General features: G+C 39.8%; 1 protein-coding gene across 2 annotated transcripts in view; it reads left to right on the forward strand.

Annotated features, from left to right (window-relative positions):
* The window catches only part of STK39 (serine/threonine kinase 39), a 321,213-nt gene that overhangs the window by 248,909 nt on the left and 52,161 nt on the right, over positions 1 to 20,143 (forward strand). The window contains exons 15-17 of one of the 2 annotated variants that reach the window (XM_070803818.1): positions 6,343 to 6,395; positions 10,861 to 10,929; positions 15,299 to 15,458. In XM_070803818.1, the coding sequence (XP_070659919.1) occupies positions 6,343 to 6,395; positions 10,861 to 10,929; positions 15,299 to 15,360 (184 nt within the window). In that variant the 3' untranslated portion in view covers positions 15,361 to 15,458. Of the gene's footprint in view, positions 1 to 6,342; positions 6,396 to 10,860; positions 10,930 to 15,298; positions 15,459 to 20,143 lie in introns of those variants that run through there. The other variant, XM_019971542.2, reaches the window with a different exon arrangement.

Genomic DNA, 20,143 nt, shown 5'->3' on the forward strand with positions numbered 1-20,143 from the left:
GCTACACATTCATCTACCAAGGGTTGCACCGTTACCTTTTACGGCCCTTCTCCCTTCTGCTACATCTTTAGCTTTGACTGGAGTTTCTCTGTGTCTGCATGGCGTCGTCTTTGGTCATGAAATCATTTGTTGTTGTGCGCAGCAGGTAACGGTGACCTGCCCTCCGTCAGCAGTAGTGGAGCTGTAGGGAAATGGATGATTGGAGGAGTTTAAAAAGGGCATGGCCCAGAGGTCATGGTAGGTGGATGATGGTGGTGGGCACAAGCAGGTCTTGGAAGGTCATGCTAAGGATCTGGAATTTTGCTTTAAGAATAAAGGGATGGAAATGGAGGCTTTCAACAAGGGAATGACAAGATGAGGTTTCCAGGAAACAAGGTGACTGGATCCTCTGGAGCAATGAACTTGCACAAGAGACCAGTTAGGAGCACCTGCAAATTAAGGGGCTGGTAGAGCCTCAGGTTAAGGGTTGTGCACTGGAGAAGATGATATGTGATGTTGATTAAGTTCTAGATTTAGTCCAGATCTGCTGTCAGACACCTAGTTTAGGACATATGCTTCACCCTTTCTAAGCCTCCTCCATTTCCTTGTCTGTCAAGTAATAGGGGATAAGAATCGTCCCCACTTCAAGGGTTGTTTTGACCATGGAATGAAGTAATGATGTGAAGTACCAAGTATGTACCAGCAGATTGGAAATGCTGTTCATTATTTTCCCCGTCTCACAGCTGAGCAAACAAAGTAGAGGCCAGACGAGTAGAGGGTAGATTTGAAGTCGGACTTCTTGCCACCATCCATGGTATTTTGTTATCCATGCCAGCTCGCCTCCTGGTGTGGAGAGAGTCTGTGTCTCTTCCTAAACCCGTGGGAGAGGACTTCAGTCCAGTGCCAGGAGTAGGAAAGAAGCTGAATGTTGCCCCCCAGTGATTCCCGGCCTGACATGTTTGAAAGGTCCCCATCCTGCTCCTGATAAGGGGAGACACTCCAGGAGTGCTGGAGTGTGTGGCTGTCTCACAGCTTTGCCCTGACCTGGAATCTTGGGGAGGAGTAAGGAAGAAGAGGGCTGTCGGTGGTTATGAAAATCCCCTGTTGCTTAGGAGAGAGGGGCACCTCTGGATCCCGGGAAACTCTGTCCTTCCTTCCCTTACAGGGGCTCTGAGTGGTGTCACCCCAACTGTATCCTTCCCCCTCAGAGCTTGAGAAAATGGTTGGCTTTCAGCCTCACTCCAGAGCACCCTGTGGTGGAGGGCATGCAGTGCCAGTGCTTAGAGTTTATGATGCCCTTTGACAGCGAGCGGTCTTTGGACTGCTCAGCCTCTTGCTCGGATCCAATTCTTGGGGCTCATGTGTCCCTGAACAGTTGTTGGCATAGGCTGAGAGACATTACCATGCAGCTGAGGGATGCATATAGTCCTGAGCTGGCCTTTTAGTTTGGGAGTCCTCCAAGAGCAGTAAGTCTTTCAGGCTGTCTTGACATGGTAAATTAAGAGGTGCAGAAAAATGCTACCCCCTGTAAAATATATACTTCAGCTGTCCGGGCCTCCTGCACCTCCCTCACCAGGAGGGGTACGTGTTCACTCCCATCTGTCTTCACCACCCTGTTAGCCAGCTGCCTCAGTTAAAGTGTTCACTGTGTCCCTTGCAGATGACTTGAAAGAGCAAAAAGAAAACTCCTGTACTTACCAACCTGTATCTTGGAACCCCTCGCTTGGAATGGATGTGGAAAAATAATATTTAACAAAATGAAGCTCCAGTCCTACTTGACCCTAACCAGCTGGTGCTGCTTTCCCCCTTTCAATGGGGAATATGTTTTTCAGCTGGCAGAGTCCCTGCATCTCCCTGTTTTTTGGTTGTTGTTTTTTTTTATATATACTTCCTGCCATACTCATTTAAAAGTGCCTGCAATGGTGCTTTCAAATTGCTTCTGAGAGTATAAATTGATGCAACATAAATGAAGAGGAATTTGACAGTATCGGTCAAATCAAATGTGAATGCATATATCCTTTGACCAAGCAATTTGCTTCCAGAAAATTTATTTTTATACTCACATATTTGCCAAGGGACCTAAGAACAAGGTTATTCATTGAAGCATTGTTCATAATAGTGAAAGACTGGAAACAATCTACTCACAGAATGGGAACTGGTTAAAGAAGGATAGAGCAAACAATTGAATACTGTGTAGCTATAAACAAACAGAAAAGAATGAGAAAGCGCTCTGTGAACCAATATGAAGAAATTCCAAGGTATATTATTAAGTTAAATAAAAGGCAAGAGGCAGAACAGTGGATATAGAATGCTATTGTCATCTCCCACTGTATTAAATAGGCTCGTGAGAACGCTGTGTAGTTGCTAGTGCATATGTAAAACATCTCATGAAGCATACACAGAAAGCCTATAGCATGATTGCCTCAGTGAAGGGGACCAGACGGATGAGCAAAAGGAGCTGAGAGGGCTAGATTTCACAGAATACTCACTGAACCTGCCTGTTGCTTAGTCACTCAGTTGTATCTGACTCTCTTCGACCCCATGGACTGTAGCCCACCAGGCTCCTCTATCCATGGAGTTCTCCAGGCTAGAATACTGAAGTGGTAGCCATTCCCTTCTCCAGGGGTCTTCCTGACCTGCGGATTGAACCCAGGTCTCCTTCATTGCAGGCAGATTCTTTACTGTCTGAGCCACCAGGGATGCCCATTCTATACCGTACTTTTTGATCTTTAAACCATGCTATCACCTATTTTAAAAAAGAAATTTCCTGCCCGAGCCCTGTAGGTATTTGCATTTGTGATGCAGAGGTGTTGTGCCTTAACCAATTTGAGTTTGTTCTTTGTTTTGTTTTATTGTTTTTAGGATTGAAAGAGTTTTTAAGTTACCAGAGGTCACCTGGGTCTTGAAACTCTCAAGTTATTAACATTTGCCCTGGAAAGTTGCATATAGTTTCTGGCCTTAAATCATACCTATTTTCAGCTTCCCTGAAATTAGGAGTATCCTGTGCCATATCAATTAAAGTAAATGTACTTTCAATTAAAGGTGTTAAGTATGAGTCTGAAAAGATTAATTCTTTATAAAAGGATGACCTTCAGTAGTCAGATCCAATTAGGCATTTTTCCAACTATATTTCACCCTGATGGGAGATGTCTACTACACATACTCAATCACTGTGATCTTTTCAAAGGTGGGTATTTTTGGTTCAGAATTAAAGGAGAATGACTTGGCTAGGCAACCTCCATAACTTGAGCCACCATTGATGTGCACAGAGATTATGGATGTTGGATATTAACTTCGTGGGATTAATATTTAAAGAATCAGAATATGCATGATGATGTTTTGGTTACAGTTCTTATACCTCTCTTCCATGACCTTAGTAGTAATGTTAGTCATTCAGTTGTGTCCGACTCTTCTTGACCCCATGGACCCCAGAGGAGCTCACCAGGCTCCTCTGTCCATGGGATTTCCCAGGCAAGAATACTGGAGTGGGTTGCCATTTCCTTATGCAGGGGATCTTCCTGACCAAGGGATCAAACCCAGGTTTCCTGCATTGCAGGCAGATTCTTTACCATCTGAGCTACAGGGAAGTCCATGACCTTAGTAGAACAAAATAACTTAAGACAATCTGATCAAAGGAAAGAGGAAAGGAACAGTGGGATACATTAGCATCAAACCTAATTGATTCTCATTTTCTCCCTCTGTCATTTCATTATTTATACACCATAAATACTGGCTTTCCTGGTGTTCCCCCCCCCCCCCCGCATTGAATTGTTTTAGTCTTAATTCAATCTTTGCTGATACATAACTCACAAGACCAAGGTTGTAAAGTAAGTGAATGCTTACTGATCTTCTCATGGTAATGTGCAAAATGTTGGGGACTACTTTGTTTCCTCTCAAAAAGTAAAGGGAATCAAACATTTCTATTTGCAGTAGGTATTTACAGTATAGAATTGTTGGTCCTCACTCTGCCACTCATTACCTTTGTAAACTTGGAAAAGCCATTGAATGTGCTCATCAGAAGTGGGAAACAAGTAACACCTACTTTGCATGTCTCAAAGATTGATTGTTGGGATCCAGTGAAATCTGTTATCACTATTTCTCAAAGTGTGGTCCTGTGATCCCTGGGAGGTCCTTGAGACTGTTCAAGGAGCTTATGAGGTGGAAACTATTTTTATAACCATATTAAGAAATTATAGGCCTTTTTCACTCTCATTCTTCCACATATGTATGGTGGAATTTCCAGTGGCTGGCGCCACAATATGTGATATTGCAGCAGATTGACTATGAAGGACAACATATACCAGCTACCTTAAGCCAGACAATAGAGAGGTTTACAAAAATAGAAAACAAGGCATTCACTGATTTGTTTTTCTTTTAGAAATTAAAATAATTGTTCATAAAAATTCTTTTACATTAACATGTGATATGCTAATTGTTATCATTTTCATGTAAATTAATAAATATTTTTTAATGAATTAGTTTTAATTTCCGATACAGTAAATATTGATGGACATAATCAGCACAAACAAAAGCTCTTTAGGGGTCCTTGATACTTTTTAAGAATGTGAAGGGGTCCTAAGACCAAAACATGTGAGAACTGCCGATGGATATGAAAGCGCTGTGCAATGTGTGATGACACTGTCGTGTTAAGAAAATTTTGGCAATGTGCGCATAGTCCTGCCGCTGCAGGCACTGGTTGGTGCCCACTCCATCTTCAGGGCAGGTTTATTTAGTCTGGGGTCCAAAATCTCTGAACTATCTATATAATAGTTGCCTGCAATTTCACATGTTGATCATGTTTCTACTTTTTTTTTTAGTGTGAATGTCCACAATTTTCACAGTGTTCAGATCCTCAGAAGGTCCTAAATGAAGCCCAGCTGTAGCAATTGCTAATTATCTGCTGGCCCCATTTTTGTCTCCCAGAGAAGTAATGATAAAATCATGGTGCAGGCACCAGAGAGGATATGCCGAGGTTCAAGGCTCCCATGTCGATACCGTGGGCTTGGGTGTCTCTAGAGTTCTTGCCCCTTTTCCTCCCTGCTTGTGGGAGGTGTTAAACGGGTTAGCTTCCCTAGGCACTAGGAGAAGGGCTTTCTGTCGGTCAGTACGATGCCTTTGCCATCTTTTTGAGCCTCCTTTCACCTGGTGTCATAGGGTGTGGTAGGACATAACCACCGTCAGTTTAGGGAACAAAGAAGGCTCGGAGACTGATGTCATCAAGATTCAGGCACTGTACTGAGTTACCCAAAGTTTTAGAGATTCAAACTGCAGTATTAGAAGATTTAATCAAACTGTCCTGGCATGGGAAGGAGAATGCTCATGGCTGGGTATTCAGACTGTCTCTGTCTCAGCCTTGGGCACCCTTGGCAACAGAGCAGAGTTGAGTGCATACAGAAATTACTATTTCATACGTCTTGTTGCGGTTTCTTAAAGTTTTTTTTTTTTTAATTAACTTTAATTCTAGCAGCTGTTGAGAGTTACTCATAATATTTTAGTGTTCTTAAGAGAATTTAAGACCATTCTAACTCACTGGCCCTTATCATATCTTGATATTATTATGAATGGAAAACTCATATATATATATATATATATTTTAATATAGCAGTTGTGTACATTTCAATCCCAAACTTCCCAACTACCATTCCTGCATGGTTATCATAAGTTTGTTCTCTATTAATCTGTTTCTGGGAAACTCATATCTTAGATATTTACTTGTTCCATATTTCCTCAGTGTCATTTAGCTTTTTGGTTGCATGTACATATATGTGTCTGTTTTACTTTTATGTAGTCATTTAAAATTGTTTTCGAATTTTGTATATTCAGTGGGCAATTTTGCAACATTCACAGGTCCTGTCTATTTAAGATAAAATTTTTAAAAGGAAACTACACACCTTATTCCAGCTGTTTGTTGGATGGTTTAGTGTATAGTGCTGTCATGAAATTACCTCTAAGACTATCCCCTTTGTTTCACTTTTAAAAATAATTTGATAAAATGGTATTTTCCAAGGAAAATATGAAAACTGTATTGAATATTATTTTGCTAGACTAAAAGCTCCTGAAAATTTTAATTATAGAATTAAATTTAAGGTTACTGATCTAGTGTAGATTTTATAAAAGGAACATTTATTTTTAGAATTTCGTGATATAATCATGTTTGTATAAGGTAAATTCAATCAATTCAACAAAGACTTTCCTTTGTTATTGTCACAACTGCCTCTTCTAGTTAAAGAAGTATTAGAGGTAACCCTAAAACTGTTAAATGCTATCTGTGTGTCAGTAGCATCTTATAAAAATTGCAATACATTTATTTTGGGTAAACTCTGCTTCATTAGAGTTTAATATGCTATATGTTATGTATTTCAGAAACTCCAGGAAGGAACTTAATGACATACGATTTGAGTTTACTCCAGGAAGAGGTAAGTTTCAATTGAAATTATTATTTTATTGCTACAGAGAGCATTTCAGAAATTGATTATAAGCATGTGGTTATAATTTGGTATTCAAAAATGCATTCTCTAACAATAGAGGAGGGAAGGAAGGAAGGAAGAAAGGAAGGATTTGTAGTAATTGCAGAGAATCCAAACCAAACCTACTACTGATTGTATGAATTCTAATGACACGTGCTGCACAGAATACCCACACTTATAAATCAAATCTATTAGCTCAAGCGTGAAAAGAAGTGCTGGCATGGTGATGCAGGGCCTAAAGGACATTATGATGGGTGTGATGAGATGCGCATAGCAGTCCTAATTATGGTTGAGCAACAAACCATGACATCAGACCAAAAGGTAGCATACTTGGCCTCTCTGTTGTCCGTTCTGATTATACAAAGCCTGTGTTGAGCAGTGTCTGGGCTGCTGCTTGCTACAGGCACCACTAGGAGGCTTGGTAGGAACAATGCCAGTCTGGCAGCAGAATGTCATTTTAGTATTTTGAGTAGTTACTAAAATAGCGTCAGGGGCTAGACTGGTTGCTCTTTTAGTGCTGGGATGCATGGAAGTCATCGAACCATGTCCTGTTTCTAGGTGTCTCTAGCACCTGGCAAGCACCTGGTACGCAGGAGAATCCCAAGTCATTTTGGTTAACTAATGGATTCAGGCTTTAGAGATCACAACACTAGTTGTTAAACAAAATTGCTATTTCCACTCTTTAGTTCATAACCAGAACAGTCTAAAGAAGTGAAAATCAGGTGCTAATGCTATGACTGTACTGTCCTTGACCTCTGGTTTCAGACTTTTACATGAAAATAGCCTTGATATTTCATTAATCTCATACATTTGAACATATAACACGCTGTAATTATTTTATGTATTAGAACGCCATGTCAAATTTGACTTGATTAAATAAGTTGAAATTCTATGTGCTAAAATTTTGAAAACCTGCAACTTTCCTGACTTGATAGCTGGTCAGTCAGTTAATGGCTTGATCTCCTTGCTCTTACCACCTGTAAGAGGACACAAACTCAAATGCTTACAGGAGCCAAAGTGAATTGTGGGAACCAGAGAGTTCTAAGTACATTCCAGTTCAGTTTTGAATGAACCCTGCCCACCAAACAAAATATGTTCCTGGGCCACAGGTGGTTATGGACTCAGTGGCCCTGATCTCTAGTCTCCTGTAAGCACAAAGATTTCAAGATTTCCAGAGGACCTCCCTGGTGGTCCGGTGGTTAAGACTCTGTGCTTCCAGTGCAGAAGACACAAGTTCAGTCCCTGGTTGGGGAACTAAGATCCCTGCATGCTGTGCTGTGTAGTCAAAATAATCATCATCATCATCATGATTTCTAATGTATTTGAATTCAACATATCTTTTTACAAAAAAACATAGTAGGTTTCCTAACTGATCTTTCTTTCTGGGGGCAATCTTTGACAGCTTAGAGTCAGTCTGTGAAATTGAACTGTTGCTGGTTGCTGTTATCTAAAAGCTATTTCGTCATAAAAATGTTGACTAGCCAATTCTGTGATAAAATCTAACAATTATAAGAGTTTCAAGTATAGTAAATATAAAGAACAGATTCTTATTTTAACAGTATTTTTTTTCATCTGATTGTTTAAGATTGACAGTGGCAATAAAAATCAATTTTTTTCAAAGGAAACAAAGAAATGAATTTCTGAGTTGAGGATTGCTGGGGATAAGACAGCCCTATCTGCATGACCTGGCCCTTTGTGCTGGCTTTGGCAGCCTCGTTTGCCACGGTTAGATTCAGTCTCTGCTTTTGTTGCCCAGACAGAGACCACAGTGCTGACTTCCCGATGATAGCTGGCCCTCCCTGGGCAGTGAGCACAGCCTGTTATTAATAGTTTCAGAAACACCACAGTTGAATCACTGTACTTGTGTGATTACTGATGCTGTCAAGCATTTCAGATGTTGTTTGCACTCCATCTGTGCATGCAAACCACATGTACTATGTCTCTGCTATATACACACGTAAATACACATGACATTGAATATATATATTGAATATATAAAGTGAACATATCAAATATTCTGTCCTCATTTGAGGGCAAACCCTTTGTGTTTATTATGTTGCTGTAATGGTCTAGAAAGCAGAGCATACATGATCATTTATGATTGTTTATGCATCAGGACTGTTAGCTTAATGAAAAATAAGTTATCAGTTACCTCAAGTTTTTGTTCTAAACTGTTACTGACATATTACTTAACATGCATGAAAAATAACTGCTGAATGGCACACACACACAAACCAGGAACATTTCCATTTTTGACCAACGAGCACCACCCATGTGCTATTTTGATATGACTCATTTGGTACCCAACAGTCCTGAAAATAGTCAGAGATGCCGCACACTTTAATGATTTGGGAATGTTCTTTGCTTCAGTACTGCTTTAGTGCTAGCCCTTAATGTGGCTTTGTTTGATTATTCCATTCTCATCTGACTTCTTTGATTATAGCTCCTTACTAAAGTGTAAGATCTGATTGGTAACTTTAGAGATGGTGGTATCACATCCAGTTGCTTTAACAGATAGTAGCATGTAACCACTGCCTACTGTATGCCTGGTGTCTATGAGGCAGGCACTTTAATTCAATATGCTGCTTTTCCTGAAGTTTCTAGTGGCTTCCAGGAAGATGGAGATTGAGGCTGAATATTCTAGCTGACTTTATAAAGCACATCATATTCAGACTAGAGCCTTTTGTTATGCTGTCCTAGGTTCATGCTGTGGGCTTCCCTGGTGATAGAATAAATATTGCTGGCTTCCCAGCAATAAAGAGTCTGCCTGCCAATGTAGGAGCCATGGGTTTGATCCCTGGGTCAGGAAGATCCCGTGGAGAAGGAAATGGCAACCCACTCCAGTATTCTTGCCAGGAAATCACATGGACAAGGGAGCCTGGCAGGCTACAGTCCATAGGATAGCAAAGAGTCGGATACAACTTAGCAACTAAACAACATCAAGGTTCATGCTTTGAGATTGTTTTATCACTGAGAGAATTTTGTAAGGTGTTTCTTGTACTTCTAATAGTGAGGACAAGGTCCAAGATAAGCCCACCTTAAATGGAATTTCATTTTTTAGTAAGATTCCCGTGTTTTTCTTTTCCATTTCCTTCTTTGATTTCATTTCATCGGATGAGTAAAGTGATAGAATACCAGAGTTTCTCTGAAAGTACAAAGAATATACATCAACTCTCAAAGTCTTGTTGGCAGTTTGGAAAATTGAGCCATGTATGAGAGAGAGAAAGAAGGTGCATTTCAAATGGTCTCTGGTTGCCTCGTTATCATCACAGTTACCATGTGCTGAGTAATTACTATGAGTCAGACACCAGGCTAAACATATTAAAGCCCGCTATGAAAGGTAATTGTACCTTCAGCTACGTGCTCATGTTGAGTATGAGTACACACTTAAACACACAACACACACTAAGCCCACTTACATAGTCATCATATTTGAAACTCAGATTAAGCAGGGAAACCCATTTTCTGATGAAGGCAGCCTTTGGCATAGCAAACTGTAGTTCAGGTTAGGTAGTTACTTGATTCAGGAGCTGTACTTTCCCAGTTTCTTCTTATCTAACTCAAGTACTGTGTATTTGTAATAATATCAGGCTGCCATGGAGAGCATGCAGTCTTCCTTGTGAAAACATCAAGGTTCATAATGGTTCTTTGAGCACGTGGCAATTTATCAGTTTCCCTTTACAAAGTCTTCAAACAGACGTCTCACTATTGTCATGTTCACGATAACCTCTCAATTAAGTAATTTCTGTTATATTCACTTGCTACAGCCTGTTCAATCTCATCTTTATGAGATTGCTAACGCCTGTCAATTATCATTGAGAGGCTACATTCTTTTATTCAACCACATTTTCTAAGAGAATGAGTCTTTTGCTATCGAATGATCAATGTCATGTTAAAGGATTTTCTTAATAGCATTCATTTAAATAGCTCATCTTAATAGTCCAACAAGCTCACAGGCTGTTTGTACCAAACATAAGGTTGTATCAAATGCTACCTCTTCAACCTTTGCCATAAATTATAACTCAGTAGCTACTAATGATAGGAAAGGATTGATGGTGGCTGGAATTAACCTTGGCAAGAAAGAAACGCATTGTCATAGGGACCAGTTATGAGCTAACTTCTAGAGGTGCATTTGAGGACTAATTCAGGTAGTAGACAAAAGGCAAAAATTTCTTGGCTCACCAAAAATGAAGCAGTGATTTTGTAGAACCTCTTTTGAACAAAGACAGGATGCAAATTGTATGTGGCAAATGTATTTCACATTGCTTCTGATTTTTCCTCCTGATAGAACCTGAATTGTTGAAATACACATGAATGATTTTTCTAAATGAAAAGTATATATATTTTACATTGTACTAGATTGTTAATTTTTATTGTGTGGTTTCTGATCCACCTTCATTTCACATTTGGGCAGATACTGCAGACGGCGTTTCTCAGGAGCTCTTCTCTGCCGGCTTGGTTGATGGGCATGATGTAGTTATAGGTGAGTCATTTTTTAATGCATGTAGTGTCATGCATTTTGTTTATATATCAAATGGAACTGCACTTAGAAACAAAAGTTTTCAGAAGGGAATAATTTATTCTGTGAATTTCTGAAAATTTCTTCAATTCCTATCTTTTATGTGAAAGAAGTACATTTAAGAGTCATATTTAATTTTCTGTTCCAAAGGCACTTAATATAATTCTGTCCCATTTGTCCAGACATGATTTATCCAATGCAAAACCTCACTTACTGGAGATAAACCAAAGAACCTAGAAAACCGAAAAGTCCATGACCTAGCAAGCCCAAGATACTGTAAATTCCATACACAGAAGTGTGGAAACTTCTGGGGTCCTTTCTCTGAGTTTCTCTATTCTTTGTTTGGACACAGTTCTAATAAACTTAGGTGGTGGACTTCCTAGCTCTTAGAAAAATTCATTCATTATGAAGTTTCAAGGTTGGATGAAACTTAACCATCTTTCAGTCCAGTTCTTTCATTGTGTGAATAAGGAAACAAATTCCTAAAGTGATTCAGTGGTTTGTCGAGGGCCTGCAGCTGGGCTATGGCAGAACCACCACACTTTGAGACTGTGGCTTTTTCTACTACTGCTACTTTTTAGAATCAAGAAAAAGCTGTGTGAAAATTGGGGAGCCTGCTAGCTACAGACACACTAATAGGAGCAAGAAATGACTGCTGGCCTCCTGCCAAGGCAGGGAAGGCAGAAAAGCTGTAAGAGGTAGACGGTGTCATCTAAGAAAAAGTGTAGCCTGCATCTACCTGGGGTGAGGGTGAAGGGATCCATATTCTGCAACAAATTCTGAATTTATGAAGATCTTATAATATAGCTTATTATTGCATATTTATAATGATGACCCTAAGTAATTGAGATGAGTTAATATTTTAACAGTGTTAATTATGACATTATATTCATTATATTTTTAATTATATAATTATAATACTATAATAGTATTATGATAAAACTTTCTTTAAAGTCAAATCAAAACCAGTTCTTGAAATGACTTGGGCCCCTTAAGTGATAGGTTTTAACTTAAAGAAAAATCACTTTATTTTTTTAAGTATGAAATGCTTTATACTTTGCTTCACTTTGCTATACAGCTAGAAACTAACGCAGCATTGGAAAGCAACTATACTTTGATAAAAGCTAATTCCAAAAAATCACTTACTTAAAATAATTTCTTCCTCAGTAATGCTGGAGTGTGTCACTAAGTTGGAGCTTGAGGTAGATACACTTACCCATCAGAATAATTTGTTCCTAGAATCTCTGTAATTTACATCATTACAAAATGAGTTGTTTTATGTAAAAAAGAGTCATAGGGATTTTAGTGAGATGTTGAAATTCTGACTAGAGAATCAGTATCTAAGTTACTGTTATACAAGTATTCATAAATGTAAAGATACAAAGTTATCTTTGTAATTAGAAAAAAGTAAGCTCTTATTCCTCTTAATTATACAGGAAGTGTACACACTGATTTTGCAAAGAAGCTGTTTTTAAAAAATATTTATTTGGCTACATCAGGTCTCAGTTGCATCACTTGATGTCTTCCTTGCATCATGCAGGGTCTTTCTTTGTGGTGCAGAGATTCTCTAGTTGCGTTGTGCCGGCTTCAGAAATTGCAGTACCCAGGCTCTCCAGTTGGGGTGCACAGACTCTGGAGCACGCAGGCTCTGTAGATAGAGCATGGGCTTAGTTGCTCCGTGGCATATGGGATCTTAATGGTCAGACCAGGACCAAATCCGCATCCTCTGCATTGCCAGGTGGATTCTTAATCACGAGACCATCAAGGAAGTCCCCACAAGGAAACTCTGACTCCTCTGCCAAGTGGTGTATATGATTATATAGACATATTTTAAAGAAGATATATACGTGCACACATACATAGAGGGGTGTGTGTGTGTATTTTCTCATATATTCTGTCTTTCATACACTTTAAAGCCTTGTGAGGTCCCATGGCTAGCTGAGTTCTTTAGTTTCTGATCAAATGTGAGGGGGAGCTGAGCAATAAGGTCAGTTCAACTTTGGCATTTATTGTAAATTCCATATCAGAATTCTTCATGTTAATCATTCTTTGATAAAGGTAGATTTTTCTCATTTGAAAAAATGAACACACACCTTTGTGTTTTAGTTCACACTAAAGAATTAAGAGAAAAATTAATGGCTAGATCAAGATACCCTGTAAAGAATATCTTCCTTAAAGAGAGCTATGGTCCATATACAAAGCAGGCAGAATTAAAAATTAATTAACAGATAAAAATTAATCAAGACACCTGCTAGTATCTATTTGACAAAAAGTCGAGGAGCACATAGTCCTTTTATTTAACATGATCTTGGCAGGTGGATGGCTCAGATGGTAAAGAATCTGCCTGCAATGCAGGAGATGTGGGTTCAATCCTTGGGTCGGGAAGATCCCATGGAGAAGGAAATGGCAACCCACTCCAGTGTTCCTGCCTGGAAAATTCCATGAACAGAGGAGCCTGGAGAGCTACAGTCCATGGGGTCACAGAGAGTCGGATACCGCTGAGCAGCTAACACTTTCACTTTCACTTGGTAGGTGGCAGGTAGTGTGGAGAATAAAAGAGATTCATGGGAGGTATTAAGTCACATCTTTATTTAAGCATGATCTTGCTTCAGATCTACAGTCAAATTTAGTGTACTTCTTTTGTTTTGTTTTGTTTTGTTTTGCCCCAGGCTCAGCTGAATCTAAACCAGAGGATTTTTGGTCATTGAGTTTTTTTAAAAAAGTGGAAATTAAGGCATAATGCATGTCCAGCTTATTGAGTGTGGTTTAAATATATAACCAGAAAGCTTCTACTTTTTGATGCTTTATTTATTCTTCCCCCAGTTTTTCATTTTGCCTTTTCCCCTTCTTGGAACTGGAGTGTGGAGTGTTGGAGTGAGACTCAGGGGTGTGCAGTTGTTCCTCGTCTAGTAGCACTGAACATCCCTCACAGGGACAGCACACCTAAGGGTGACAATGTCTACGTTTTTCATTTGATCTTTGTATCAATTATACAAGGTAGAGAGGACTTGCTGCTTTTAATAAGTATTTTATGAACAAAAGAGGGAGGTCAAAAGAAGTTTCTGGGATACTGTAACTTATCATGGTCCTTGAACTTGGATCCTGTGACTCCAAGCCTAGAGCCTAAGCTTGAATCTGACCCTGTGTATACAGTTAATCCAACATCTTTAGCCTTGAAGAATGGATCCAGATAACTTTAAGTGGTTTCTGTGTCTCTGGAAAAAAATAACTTGCCCTTATTTGTTTTTCTTGTATAAGTAGATGGTTTATGTTTTAAATGTTGATTATTTGATGAGCAGATGATATGTGTTTAAGTCTGTCCCCTATCTCAGCCGTTCTGTGTTCCTTCTGGCATAATTTTCTTCCCTTTCTACTGATTTGTCCCACCAGCACACGAACATATCTTTATGTCTCCCATTTTAAAGCTTTTTTACTCCACCTCCCATTTCAGCTGTTTCTCTTCATCCCCTTACAATTAAACTTCTCAAAAGAATTGCTGCTGACTTCACTTCTTTTTCTACCACTGTCTCTTGAAACCACTCCAGTCAGACTTGGGACTTCCTCACTCCACTCAGACTAGTTCAGAGCCGTATCTGGGGAAAGCATACACCTAGCAGATGAAATGGGAAATGCAAAGGTAGATATGGCTGGAGTGGAGTGAACAAGATGGAGGAAGAGAAAATCCATGGACTGTGAATGACCACCTGACAGGTTCCTAAATCCAGTGGCTAATTCTCAGTGATCTGTCAGCAGGATTGGGCAGAGTGGACAATGCCCTCCACCATGATAAGTGGTTTCATTTGATGTTTAAGACTCTTTTCTCTCTTGGTCTTCTCACCTTATTTGTGTTGTCTTCTTAGTCTTTTATGTTCATTCCTTTTCATCTCTCTGACCTATGAATATTGACATGTCCATAGGCTCGTTCACTGTATTTCTTTACTTTTCTCTAATCACTCACATCCTTGATGATGTCATCTAGTTTATGATATTAACGTCTCCCACTCTGAAACTCCCACATTTCTGTCTCTAGCCCAGATGTGTCCTTTGAATTCCAGACTCATATTCATCTCTCTCTGTGGCATCTTGACACAGAAGGCTCATCACCATCCCAGATTTAATTAACATCTCCAAAAACATGCCCCTGTGGTTTCCTCTCAGTCTGCAACCCGCAGAGGCCTTGCCCCCTAGGTAGGTGTCAGCCCCATCTTTTTAGAATGGAGACAAAAACCAGAGTTGTCTTTTCCTTTTCTTTTTCTCATTCTCAATATCCAGCCTGTCTAAATGACTCAAGATCCAGCCGTTATTTACCATCTCACCTCCCATCCTATTTCAGACTCTTTTCATCTCTCAGTTGAATTACTGCATTCATCTCTTCACTGGTCTCCCTGCTTCTGACTTTGCCTCCTTTCAGCATGTTCTCGTCACAGCAGCCAGAGAGATCCATGTAAAAAGTAAGTCAGATACAAAAGGCCACACACATTATGATTCCATATATATGAAATGACTACAGTATGCAAATCCATAGAGAAAGTAGATCGTGGTTGCCAGAGCTGGAGAGGGGCATGGGAAAGGGGAGTGACCGCTTAGGGGTCGAGGGCTTCTTTTTGCAGTGATGAAAATGTTCTGGAGTTAGAAGTGGTTGCACAACCTTGTGACTATACTAAAAACCACTGAATTGTGGCCTTTCAAAGGGTGAGTTTTATGATATGTGAATTACATCTCAATAAAAAAAATGTAAGCCATATCACATTAATGCTTTAAATAAAACTCTGTAATAGCTTTCCATCCCATATCTCAACGGCTTACAATCCTCTGTATGATCTGTCCCCTGTCATTTCTCAGACGTCTTCCCTCTCTGTGACTGCCCCTCCTCCCCGTTTCACCCCAGCCACACTGGCTTTTGTACTTGCCCTGCCCTTGGCCAGGATGCTCATTCCCCAGGTTCACCTGGGTATCTCCTAGTGCTTAAATGCTGCCTCTCAAAGGGGCCTTCCCTGACCGGCCTATTTAGAATTCCAACCTGTCCCCAACTCTCTACCCCCATCCTTAAAGTACTTTTCCTAATCTCTCCCCATCTAATTGGCTGTATTTCATTTATTTATTTATTTTTAACTATATAGGATCTTCCCTTGAGCATAAGTTTTTTGAAGGCCAGGATTTTTATTTTATTAAATGCTATGTTTCCAGTTCCCCAAACTCTACATTTATATAGTTAACCCCTAGAGATAAACATATACCACCTTGAAATATACAAATATCTCATAACACTTTCTAAAGAAGGCTATATGGGATTCTACTATTTTAAGAATCTTACTTTCAAGAGTACAGAAATCAAGTAGCATTTTACAAATATGAAATATAGTCCCTTGACAAAAAGGTTGTACTAAAATATAGTCCAGTTCAATGTAGAACATTGGCATATAGAGGTTTGAGTGATATTTTGAATGTGTATTTTTTTCAGTTTCCATAATATAAAACAGCTAACATTTAAATAGTTTTTAAAATCTTTTTTCCCTATCAGAATTTCCTCTTGAATCAGAGTAAATGCTTAGGGCAATATAAAAATCTGAATAAAAGCAATAGTGTATGTTATGGAGCAGTGAATGTTATGACTTTTACTATAATGTAGTGAACATAATGTTACAAAAAAATCTTCAGTACCCAGCTTCAGGGTAATCGGTCTTTAGTGTACGAACCATCACAAAGCAGAATTTAGACTGAGGGACCAGTGTAGTGACATAGAGTGATTGCTGTCACGCAGAAGCAGAGCAAAACTTAAATGCAGTGTTTATGGTCTGAAATCATGAATTCACTTCAGTTGGGCTTCAGTGCAGCACTACCTTAGGCAGGAAACAAAGTACGCTTAGACATGGTGTACATCAGAACTGAGATGGACAAGGCTTTGGGTGGATGTTGGTTTAAAAATATGAGTTAACTTTGCAAGATGCAAGACAAGATGCGTGTATGAATTTGCTTCTCTTTCCAGACTGGCATGGCTGACAAGTGGAAATAAACCAGATCTCAGTACCCAACACAGTTGTTTCAAAGATGGACCTCCAGTGAGACAGCTGAGAAGGTTGCTTCCTTAGCCTCCTAGCTCAGAAATGGTCCATTGGAAGTTTTGTCAGCAACAGAAGCAAAGGGGAGAAAACACATAAACAAACTCATATGTACCAAAGACAGCAAAAGTTCTGAATCCTCTTCAGGTCTTGTGATACATGGTATTTTTGAGTCTTTCTTGGATAAGTGTTAGGACCTCAGCAATAGAAGGAACACTGATGCGTACGTTCAGCTGGCCAGTTAACCTTTGCTGCCCAGCCACTCCTGCTCCTGACGTTCGATCTGCAAGGCCTGATGTAGCATCCAGGGTGTGACAGTGAGTGAAGCGCTTGGCAGCTGCCTTTTGGGAAAGTGCCCACTGACAGCTCTTTGCTGGGTTTTTAATACCACCGTTTCCTCGCTTTGTAACAACATATGTCTATTTTTTTTTCCGCTTTAAGTGGGGTTGAGAACCAGATGTTGGCATTTCTGTTTCCTGAGAAGGGAGATGTGTTTCTGCATTTATTTATACAATTTTCCTTTGAGAGATTTTGAGCCTAGCTGACTAGTTAGGACTCAGTGGAAGCTAATATTAGCTATATACATTCTCATAAGGTCTCTCAGTGCACTTTTGGACATTCTGTGCATGTCTTTGGCATGCTCTTTTGCTGCACATGGAGAATCCTGTTCAAAACCTGTCTGCCTTACCGTGTGTAAAATAGATAGCTAATGGGAAGCTGCTGTATAACACGGGAGCCCAGCCTGGCACTCTGTGACCACCTGGATGGATGGGATATGGGGGTTGCTCAAGAGGGAGGGGATGTGCACACACATACATGCAACATTGTAAAGCAGTTATCTTCCAATTAAAAAGAAAAGACTTCCCCAAAAACCTGTCTGCCCTTTAAAAGTCACTGTGAATGCCACCTCCACGAAGCCTTCTCTGATGCTCACCTCCTCCCTAATGAAATCTGAAAGACAGCTTTTCCTCGCCAGAAACCCCAGAGAATGGTTTTTGCCTTTAACGACACATGTCTTTCATCCTACTGTACTCCCAGAGCCTACTTTCTCTTTGTGTGGAGGTTGAGTGCACCTTTACAGCAATGCCTGTTTTTCTGGGGGTGGGGGTGGGGGTGGTTGTTTTTTTTTTTTTTAAATCTCTACTATGCTTGCCACACATAGGCATTTAAATATACTTCTGTATAAATCAATACATTTAATTCCATTTGGGAAATTTAACACTGGAGTTGTTCATGAATTGATGACCTGGGCAATATAAATATTATGGCACCCTCTCAAAACTGAAGAATAATTCACCATGATTGATTTTTTAAATTTAGTTTTTTTCAAATTTTTGTTTTTTAACACCAAAAACATTTTGTATTGGGGTATAGCTGATGAAGGGACTCAGTCATACATATAACATGTATCCATTCTTCCCCAAAGCCTGCTCCCATCCAGACACATACCATTGAGCAGAATTCATGTCCTCTACAATAGGTTTTTGTTGGTTATTCATTTTAGAAATCACAGTGTGTACATGACCTTCCCAAAGTCCTTAACTATCCCTTTCCCACTGGCAACCATGAGTTCATTTTCTAAGTCTGTGAGTCTCGGTTTCGTAAGTAAGTTTATTTGTATTATTTCTTTTTAGATTCCACATATAAGGAATGTCATGTGATGTTTCTCCTCTGTCTGACTGACTTCACTCAGTATGACATTCCAGGTCCATCCATGTTGCTGCAAATGGCCTTATTTCATTCTTTTTAATGGCTGAGTAATATTCCATTGTGTGTATATCTCTGTGTGTGTTTACAGTAGTCAAGACATGGAAACAACCTAAATGTCCATCAACAGAGGAATGGATAAAGATGTCGTGTATATATATATATATATATACACACACACACACACACACACACTATTGTAAACAGTGCTGCTGTGAACATTGGGTTGCATGTATCTTTTGGGGCCCTGTTTTTTTCTGGATATAAACCCAGGAGTGGGATTGCAGGGTCATATGGTAGCTCTATTTTTAGTTTTTTAAGGAACCTCCATACTGTTCTCCATAGTGGGTGCATCAATTTACATTCTCACCAACAGTATAGGAGGGTTCCCTTCTCTCCACATCCTCTCCAGCGTTTGTTGTTTGTAGATATTTTGATGCTAGCCATTCTGACCAGTATGAGGTAATATTTCATTGTAGCTTTGATTTGCATTTATCTAATAACTAGTGATGTTAAACATCTTTTCATGTGACTATTGGCTATCTGTGTGTCCTCTTTAGAGAAATGTCTCTTCAGGTCTTTGGCCCATTTTTTGAGTGGGTTGTTTGTTTTGATACTATCAAGGGTCATAGTTCAGTTCAGTTCAGTTGCTCAGTCCTGGCCCAGTCTTTGCGACCCCATGAATCGCAGCACGCCAGGCCTCCCTGTCCATCACCAACTCCCAGAGTTCACCCAAACTCATGTGCATCAAGTCGGTGATGCCATCAAGCCATCTCATCCTCTGTCATCCCCTTCTCTTCCTGCCGTCAATCCCTCCCAGCATCAAGGTCTTTTCAAATGAGTCAACTCTTCGCACGAGGTGGCCAAAATATTGGAGTTTCAGCTTTAGCATCATTCCTTCCAAAGAACACCCAGGACTGATCTCATTTAGGATGGACTGGTTGGATCTCCTTGCAGTCCAAGGGACTCTCAAGAGTCTTCTCCAACACCACAGTTCAAAAGCATCAGTTCTTTAGCGCTTGGCTTTCTTCACACTCCAACTTTCACATCCATACATGACCACTGGAAAAACCATAGCCTTAACTAGACGGACCTTTGTTGGCAAAGTAATCTCTGCTTTTGAATATGCTATCTAGGTTGGTCATAACTTTCCTTCCATGGAGTAAGAGTCTTTTAATTTCATGGCTGCAATCACCATCTGCAGTGATTTTGGAGCCCCCAAAAATAAAGCCAGCCACTGTTTCCACTGTTTCCCCATCAATTTCCCGTGAAGTGATGGGACCAGATGCCATGATCTTAGTTTTCTGAATTTTGAACTGTAAGCCAACTTTTTCACTCTCCTCTTTCACTTTCATCAAGAGGCTTTTTAGTTCCTCTTCACTTTCTGCCATAAGGGTGGTGTCATCTGCATA

The sequence above is a fragment of the Bos indicus genome, chromosome 2 (genome assembly GCF_029378745.1).
Source record: "Bos indicus isolate NIAB-ARS_2022 breed Sahiwal x Tharparkar chromosome 2, NIAB-ARS_B.indTharparkar_mat_pri_1.0, whole genome shotgun sequence".
Classification (NCBI taxonomy): Eukaryota; Metazoa; Chordata; class Mammalia; order Artiodactyla; family Bovidae; genus Bos; species Bos indicus.